The sequence below is a fragment of the Emydura macquarii genome, unplaced genomic scaffold (assembly GCF_026122565.2).
Source record: "Emydura macquarii macquarii isolate MOO-44397 ecotype Brisbane River unplaced genomic scaffold, CSIRO-AGI_Emac_v2 contig_2205, whole genome shotgun sequence".
Taxonomy (NCBI): domain Eukaryota; kingdom Metazoa; phylum Chordata; order Testudines; family Chelidae; genus Emydura; species Emydura macquarii.
The window spans coordinates 15,978,248-15,987,573 of record NW_027132342.1 but is presented as its reverse complement, the minus strand read 5'-3'; the positions used below and the strand labels follow the sequence as shown (position 1 = coordinate 15,987,573).

At 48.6% G+C, this 9,326-nt stretch overlaps 1 protein-coding gene across 1 annotated transcript; it reads right to left on the bottom strand.

Moving 5' to 3' along the window:
* Positions 1-1,126: 1,126 nt before the first annotated feature.
* NOL12 (nucleolar protein 12) lies at positions 1,127-7,087 on the bottom strand. Its single transcript, XM_067559453.1, has 6 exons — positions 6,888-7,087; positions 6,289-6,394; positions 5,087-5,135; positions 4,286-4,428; positions 2,976-3,070; positions 1,127-1,924 (listed from the first exon to the last, which is right to left on the bottom strand). The coding sequence occupies exons 1-6, from the start codon at positions 6,959-6,961 to the stop codon at positions 1,753-1,755; spliced, it is 639 nt and encodes a 212-aa protein (XP_067415554.1). The 5' UTR covers positions 6,962-7,087; the 3' UTR covers positions 1,127-1,752.
* Positions 7,088-9,326: the final 2,239 nt, after the last annotated feature.

Below are 9,326 nucleotides of genomic sequence, written 5' to 3'. Positions count from 1 at the left end.
CGTAGATCCTGCCACCACAGAAGGGTTCATTCTAATTCAAGCTGTATGGCAGCTAGAAAATAAATGGTGACAGCTGTACTACCCCCACTTTTAGCCCTTTTCTCCTTCACTCTGGCAGATTTTTTTTGGGGTGGGGAGGGACGGGGTAGAAATGATTTGGCATATTAAAGTCACCATATAGAACTCATCTTAAGGGTGATAGTTATTTCACTGCCCAGAGGGCTTGCAGCTGCAGCGCTAGAGCTCTAGTAGCCCTGCTCTACTGGAGGGAGGGATAAGAATATAAGGGTGAAGAGCTGATCAGGAGAAGAGAGATTTTGCCACTTACAGATGAACAGGTCAAAATGATCTTGCTAGGCAGCTCACTCCTTTTTATCCTCTTTTAGAGGATTCTCTCCAAATTCCATAATCAAGGGTCACCAACTCCTATATGCATAGGCCAGGCCTACGCTACAAAGAGTAACTATGTTGGTTAGAAGTGTGAAAAAAACATATCCCTGACCTACATAGCTATGCCAGCAAAACCCCCTATGTAGACACATCTTATACCTGCAGGGAGTCCCTTAGTCATAGAGTTTGTCTCATCTAGAGAGGTGGTTTAACTACACCATCAACAGCTATATGTTTGCAGTATACGCTGAGTCTCCACTAGGGGGCTTTGTTGATCTAACTATACAGCAAAGCTTTTGTAAGTGTAGAGTAGGCCAAAATTCTCTAGCCAAGCCAAGAGAGAACAAACATTCATACTAGAACGTAAGTATTCACGTCTCGTACGAGAGGGGAGAAGTCGACCACTGCAAAATCCTGGGGAGATCTCTGCCCATCACCATGGGCACAACAGCATACCTGGGCCAGTGCACTTGGGTATTTCTTACTCCTCTGAACTCTCACACTGTCAGATGTAAGATTGCAACCTTCTGTGACCAACAGAGCAATTCACTCCTGCCATGCCTATCTCAGTACTGCCACTGAAACTTCTTCACCTGCGTCACCCTTCCCTGAGCAGCTATGGGCTGGAGAATTCAAGGCCCTCCTCACCCCTCAACCAACAGGGCCCACCTCCTTTCTCCCAGGTGGAACTGGATTTAATTACCATATATATCCCACCTGCAACAAGTCACACACATTTTCTCTCTTACAAAGTGATATTTATAAAGATTTACAGCAGGGAAGTTACCAGATCTCACCCACATAAAGGCATGTAGCTTTGCACAAAGAGCATGAGACACTTAGAGGGGTGCCAGATTTTTTCAGTGAGGAGTGTTGCATGAGACAGTGGGGCAAAGCCAATGCAATAGAACATGGATGGAAGTGGAGCCCTCCCTCCTCTTGTAAACCACCTGAATATAATTCACCCCACACCCAGCTCTTCCATTTCTCTAAGGTAAGACACTAGCTTTCTTCTGCTCCCAAGGGAAGAGAAAATTCCAGGGAACAGAGAGACCTATGCAAAAGGCAGGCCTACAGTCGACTCACAGCCCCTTAACAGAGACTGTAACAGATCTTCCACTGCATGCAACTACAGTGAAAAATGATGAGCCCAGCGTTCACTAGTCCCAGCCTGGGCTCACAGCCTACCCGGATACCCTTCCCCAACCAGGAGAAGAGCTAGAAGGGCTCAGCTGTACAACTTGTCAGCCAATAAATCAAACAATGTCCCATCCACAACAAACTGGGCAGTCACATCAGGCAGAGACTGTTGCCAAATGCAAAGCCTGGCCCTGCAGATAAATTTCCACTTCAGTTTGTCTATCAGTCTTGGTTGCGCCCTGTTTTGCCAGTCAGTTTCCGGCGCTGGGACTTGCTGGTTCGCTTAGCACTAGGCTTCTGAGTTTTCTTGTGTGGTTCTTGGCCACGCCTGAGCTGCTTTCCCTTGGTCTTCTTCTGGCTGCGTGCATGAAGTGAGGCAGTGAGTGAAGAGATCCTGTACAGGAAAGAGAGGATGTCTGAGGCTTGGTCTACACCACAGACTTAAGTCGGTATAATTACATTGCTCAGGGGTGCGGAAAATCCACATTCCTGAGTGACACAGTTAGTGACCTAACCCCTGGTGTAGACAATGCTATGTTCATGGGAGGCTCCCATAGCTACCCCCTCTCAGGGAGGTGGGATAACTAAGCGGACGGGAGAAGCTCTCCTGTTGGCGTAGATAGCATCTTCACTAAGCGCTACAGCTGCACTGCTGCACCACTGTAAGTGTAGACAAGCTCTGAGACCTAGATCAGGCTGAGGGGTGCCCAAACACAAGGTGGTTACTACCTCTGTCACAAAAGCAGTTTGCCCACTTGTGGTGAAGCTGGGCATCATTCTATTATTATTTGTATTGCAGTAGCACCTAGGAGCCCCTATCGCAGACTAGGACTCTATGATGTTAGACCTGTACAAACTGAACAAAGAATCGATCCCTCTGCCAAAGAACTTGCAGGCTAAGTATGCTGCATAAAACATTTTTCCCTCTCAAAACGGAGCATAGCTCAGCCACTTTAGCATTAAATACCCCCCTATAATGCTACCAAAGCGGCTTTGAATCCTGGACACTAAGAAATGCAAAGAATGCCACAGGTTTAAGCTTTAAAATCACCTGATTGGCAACCCTTTACCTGGCTATACCCTCTCCTTTTGCAAAACTGCAGAGAAGCGGGTGGAAATCCAGCCAGACTGCACGAATACCCTTCTGATGCTACCAGCAGGGATTAATATTACTGAGTCACCCGTTACACACCACTGCAAAGCACCCCTCAAATCTGGCTTGGGAGAACCATGGCCCGTCTATACTTGTGTTCTGCAGGTGCCCTCTGCTGGTTGCTGAAGAGCATGGCATCAGCTTAACAAAACACCACAGCAAGCCCAGGATGGACATCAAAACTCTATCCTGTCTCCTCAGACCCATAGTCCAGCTATCCAAGTTACAGAGTGGTAGGATACAACAGGATTGTTTGGGGCAGGAGGAGAGAGGTGCATATTTTTATACCCACCTCTGGGACAGGAAGGGATCTCCAGACTTCGTGGGCAATGCACTTGTGAATCTGCTCGACATCTTGTTCTCTTCTTCTGATCCAGTACCTCCTCCCTAGCAAAACAACACGTCAGTCTGGCTAGTGTTAGGTGGTTACACAGCCATTCTGACAACCACTCTGTGAAAGAAAGATCCTCTCATAGACCACCTCCTTCTCAAACTCTTCAAATACCCTACTGGTTGGCTCTCAGTGTCTCAGAAACCATCAGGAAGGACTCCACAGACCAATAGGGACCAACCCAAGGAGAACCACTATGCTATTCCATTCCAAGACACAACCTTATATAGAGTCTAGAGCAGGGGTAGTCAATAGGCGGACTGCAGGCCAAATCCATACCACTAGATGTTTTCAAACAGACCCTGAAATCTTTTTATATACTCATGATCATCTTTTTTTATTATTATTATTTTTCTTTGAAGTCTGGACCTTGATTATATCTCGACTGAGAAATCTGGACCTTGACAAAAAATAAAAGACTACCCCTGCTCTAGAGGGACATAGAATTGAGTTTCATTATGAATTAGAGGGTTTCATTTTTGAAAGACACCAGGGTGGATTTCTGGATGGGCAGATGTCCTTGGGAATCCAAAGGCTTCACTCTACAACACAGGGAACCTTTCGTTTCTACATTACTGGTTCATATGCAGCCAAGGCTTATAGTGATCACAAGGCGTTTCCAACCAATTACTATCTAGAGGCCCTTAGGAAATGAGCTAGAGGTGTCAGTTCAGTTCTGAGGTTTCCATAGACCAAAAAAGGCCCCATAGCTGGAACTAACTGGATTCCTTATTTGCAGTCTAATGCAGACAGGCCAAGGACTAAGTGAGTCATGGAGACAAATTCCCTCTCAGTCTATAGAGGTGATCTCTTCAGGACAGGACTCAGGCCTAGTAGACAGGCCATGTGGGAAAGTCTGTACTCTTGCTAATCATGTCATACTTGCTCTGGGGATATAGCAACCTCCATCAATTAACCATTTTTATCAATTCTAAGGTCTTGTCTACACTAGCACTTATGCCAGCAAAACTTCTGTTGCTCAGGGGTGTGAACTTAATTCAGGGTGGGAAGCAGCTCTTAAGGAAGGTTCCCCCCACTCATGAATCAACAGTGCCAACTGGGAAAGAATGTTGTCTCCTTTCCCATCCTTGCCCCTACTGGAAATCCCAGTAGACAAACTACTGTCATATTTAGGGAATGTCAGTCCAATCTACCCAGCTCTTAAGGATGATATGACGAGGACTGGACAGAGACACAGCAAAGGGTCGTACCCCAGAAGAGCTCAGTCCCAGCTGGCGTGCTCCTGAGAGGTCCAGGTCACTGATGGTAGTCACTGTTACAGTGTGGTTTGGGTGATCAATGCTCACAGACTCTGTTCGGGACGTCACCAAATGTTCCAACTCATCGGCCTCATCTGCAGAGTTCACAAAACACACCACTGACCATGCAGGAAAGGCATGAACACCACAAACACAAAGCAAATGGGCTTCTCAGTCCAAACTCAGCCCGACCAGTTCCTGCCCTATGTGGGCAGGTGTCCCAATTGCTGCACACAGCATGAAGGGGCTTAAAAGCTAGAGCTCTGGAGCCACAGAGGCAGAGAGTGGAGTCAAGAACAAACATCCTCTCCTGCTATATAGGGGATCTCACATCTTGACTAAAGGCTTACAGATCACCTCCCAATTGCTGCTTTCTATACCTCCCACTGCCACCAGATACAGTCTCTGGCTGGGAAGATGGTGTCTGAGGGATTCTTCTCCATTGCTCATCAACATTGCTTCTCAGTCAAGTACAGGGCTAACAGGGTGCCATCATCACTGGACTGAGTGGGCTGCCTCTGCTTCGCTCCCCTCACTCTGTCATAGTGAGCGAGAGATTACACATGTGCCTCCTAACAGCAGGAGATAACACCTTAAGGTCAGCCCTCAGTTAAAACCCCCTCCTCATAGCCTCAGTACTTAACTATTTTGGGGTTTTTGTTTTTGTTTTAAATGACCTTTCGACTCTTTCCACATCAACTTAGCTGCGGGTCCACCATGGGGTGATGGTCCACCACAGAAGGCAACACTCACCTAGGGCCTCTTCTCTCTCGGTCAGCATTTTCAGGTACTCCTTGTGCCGCTAAAAGAAAACAAATCAAGTCACTGCAGTACTTTCAGTCTTCTCAGCTGTCACCCAACTGGCACCATCTCCAAACCACTGCCCAAAGCACATGCAAACACCAGCATTCTTTCTCCACAACTGGGCTGCAGGAAGCTCCAAAATAAATGTAAAGCATCAAGCTGTCTGCATATACAGAACTGGCTAGCTAGAGCAGTGGTTCCCAACCTGTGGCCCGCATGGGCTTTCAAAGTGGCTCACAGGGGCTTTCAACGTGGCCTGCGGCTCCCCTCCTGCTGGCTGCAGAAGGGAGACACTGCGTAAGGACCCAGGTGGAGCACGTTTCCGCAGCGCTAAAAAACCAGTGCAGGCTCCTTGCTGCAGCCAAGATGGGAGATCAGCGCACCTCACCCCCTGGCTGTAGCAGGGAGCGCAACAAAGCGCTCTGCCTAGGTCCCTAGGTGCTGGGGTTCCTGCTGCAGCCAGAGGGAGGGAAGATCAGGGCTCCCCTCCCCCAGCTCCAGTGGAGAGCAAAGCGCTCTGCCTACTAGGACCTTTGGCACTGGAGTCTCTGCTGGAGCCAGAGAGAAGGGAGCACGGATCTCCCATCCCCCTGGCTGCAGAAGGAAGCCACTGCCTAGGGACCCAGGTGGAGCGCAGAGGCTATGGGACAGGTGCTGTTTCCCTGTTGTAGCCAGGGAGATGGGAGATCCTCGCTGAACTCCTTCCATCCCGCTGCAGGGAGGGAGCACTCTTGGAGGAGACTGGTGGCCTTCAGGGTTGTATAAATGATATCTGCGGCACTCAAGCCAAAAAGGTTGGGAACCACTGAGCTAGAGTCAGTGTGCAGAAGGGCAGTGTAATCTTCCTCCATACATAGCTGTGCCAGTGCACCTCGATTTTGCCCTGCTAATGCATCCCATTATTCCAATCTTGAAGCTCCCACACAGCTCTGCTGATACATCCAAATGCTGCAATACCTCCAGCTATTCCAGCCCTGTCTTTCTCCCTTCCCAGCACCCAGTCTGCCAATGAACCTTGCCCTTGCCCTGAAACACCCCAACTATTCCAGACTTGGGATCCCACAACTACTGTATAACCCGTTGCCACAACATACTGCCATGAACTAAATACCTCTACCAGCTAACCACACAGATCACCTAGGGGAAAGTACCTCCTCTTTCATCTTCCTTTGCTCTTCTCTCAATTTGCGTTTGATCTCCTCCAGGGCCACTTTCCTCCTCTCCACTTTCCGCTTGTGGAACCCAGTCAGGTACTCCCTGCAGTGCACACAGGGCAGGTTACAGGCATCCTGAACAGAAGAGAAGCCCCAACCCCTGCAGAAGCTCCTCCAGCCCCAGGGAAAAGAAACCACCAGTCTCACACCACCTCCAGCGCTCCATAGAGCAGAGGAGGAGAAAGACAGCACAAAGCATTCCCAAAGGTGAGGCCCACAGGCCATCTTGCTTCCCACCTGTTCCAGGGCATCCTCACCACTAGGAAGAAAGAAGCAGGGAGAGAAGAGATGTCCCTGGGAGGGGGTGTGTGGCTGCTTCCCACGTGGGGAGGCACCTCTGGTGGGAGGGGCTGACGGACCAGCTCTCGCCCCCTCCCACACACACACGGGGAAGTGCCTCTGGACGGGGTGGGGGTGGCCAGCTGCCCCCTAAACACACACATACGTGGGGACGGCAAGCGGCGTGTCTGGACCCTCCTGACACGAGGCAGCTGCAGCCCATGGAGCCCGGCTCGGAGCCTCGCTCGCTCACTCACCGCCGACTGTCCTCGTCGAAGATCACCGCCCGCCGGAGCCCCGCGCCGCTGCCTCCCTTCTTCTTGCGGCCCATCCCTGCCCCGGCCCCGCCAGCCACAGCCGCGCTGCTGCTGCTTTCGGCAAGGAACCGGACTAGCCGGGCGCCAGCCGTGGCACGCACGAGCTTCAGCTCCCCCCGCCCCCCACTCCTCTCGAGCGTTGCGCAGCCGATCACGTCACACGCTCCACCCGCCCCGGCCCTTCCGCCCCGCAGCTCGCTCGGCGAGCGACTCACACGTGACGTGGCCGCCCCGCCCCCAGTAAATAGGCCCCGCCCCCTGCTGGCTCTCCTCCCTGGCTCTGCCGGGCAGGGTTCCATTAGAACTTCAGTGTAAGAATTGAACCATCCCTGCAAAATAGTTGGAATTGGCAAATTTGGAACTTTTCCAACCAGCTCTACTCAGCAGTACAGTGGAAATAAATAACAATAAGCAATGCAAATGTTTAAAGCACTGTACAGACATTCACTAATAACACCTACTATTCCCTAATGCCCTCTACCAGTTGCCTACAAGAGGATCCACATTGGCAATGCTAGAAAAAAGAAGTTATTTACCACCGTAACTGTAATAATCCACCATTCTTCTCTGCTATTTCAGTTTTGTGAGAGGTTCTTGAAATAGTGGAAAGGAATGACAGTATGAGCCTTCCAGAAAGTCATGAGCTTGTGCATACAAGGAACATGCACTTCACCTACAAGTGGGATCCATGCAGGCAAATCATCTCAAACAACAACAGTTATGATGATAAGTAACCATTTTGTATGTTGTGTCCTTCTGTAAGGACAGGGCACACCACTCCCCAGCTGAGAGAGTAGAGAGTAGATGCACTGTCTCTAGGGCCTCTGATAGTATGGTGATGATGAGCACTGTATAAGAAGCTAGATAAGGCCAAATCTACACTACAAAATTATGTCAACCTAACTTATGTCGGCATACAGCCCCCACAGTTATTAAATTGCTTGTGTGTGTGCACACTTGGCTCCTTGTGCTGGCGGTATGCATCCTCACCAGGAGCACTTGTATCAATTATACTGTCAGTGTAGGGCATTGTAGAACAGCTGAAAGCCAGTGACGGTGTAAGCAATGAAGTATCTACACTGACACTATATTGACCTAATTACATTGACCCTGACTCTACGCCACTCAGGGAGGTGGTGTTACTAAATTGGTGTAGAAAGGCACTAACGTCAGCAGGAGCCAAATTTAAGTGGAGACATTCCCCAGCTAGGTTGATGCAAGGCAGCTTACTTCGACCTAACCATGTAGTATAGACCAGGCCTAGATAAATACGATAGAGAGGGGAAGATAAGAGACTGAGAAAGAAAAGAGAAAAAGGGCAACGTGAATACAGGAATGGCCCTAGGCATTTTGCAAGGCAGCACAGAAAATGTTTTTGGTTCCCTCCCCTGGAACAGGAGCAGCCAAGCAAAAAAATTAATAATAAATAATAATAATAATAATAATAAAAGGCCAGCCAATCTGCAGAGCAAAAGAGGAAAAAATAATCTGAGTTCCATGTGGAAGTTGGTGATAAGGGCAACCTCCCTGCTTGTCTGCCCCTAGAACTACCCCTGCTTTTACAGCAAGTTACAACTGAGCTTGTCTAGGGAAGCTCCCTAAAGTGCAGTTGCTGGATGTGACACGCTGTACCCCACGTACACTCTTATGGTGTGATTGATGTATCATTTATATTCACCCTTACAGTGTAACTGTGTATTGTCTGATGCAAAGTATGTCACGTTAGGTGTTTTTGGAATGCTTACGACATACTGAACATTATTGTTTTGGTAGCATGTTTCCTGCAATATCATACATATATACAGATATAAAACTCTGCTAGGTCATAAACCCAAGTGTGTGTCTCACATGGCTTGAATAGATGCAGACAAACACAAAGATGAGGGTACACACCTGCAATGGACTGGCTTAAGCACCTTTGAGCACTTTGGCTCAAGAGGGAAAAATCACGCCCAATGCTGGACATGGACGATCACCTGACACCAGGGGGTGTCGAGGAAACTTATTAAAGGAAAGAGGCATCTTTGTCTCAGGGCTCTCCCCTGGGATTTATCTTCCAAGAAACATCATGGACTGGCACCTACCCACAGGGAGGGAGGGCCTGCTTGCAAGAGGCATCGTAACCATCTGTGGGTCAGCTATCTTCACAGACTGAAAATCTACTAAAATATTAATCTTAGTTTAGGATGCGAGTTATCTTTTAGTTAATTGTGACCAACTCCTTGATGCATTATTAATCTCTTGATTTATATTACTCTGATTTATATTCACTTAAAATCTTGCTGTAATCAATAAACTTATTTGTTTGTTAATTCTAAAACAGTGCATGTGGATTGAGTGTGTGCAGAGTCCTCACTTAGAGTGACAGAGCTGGTGCAT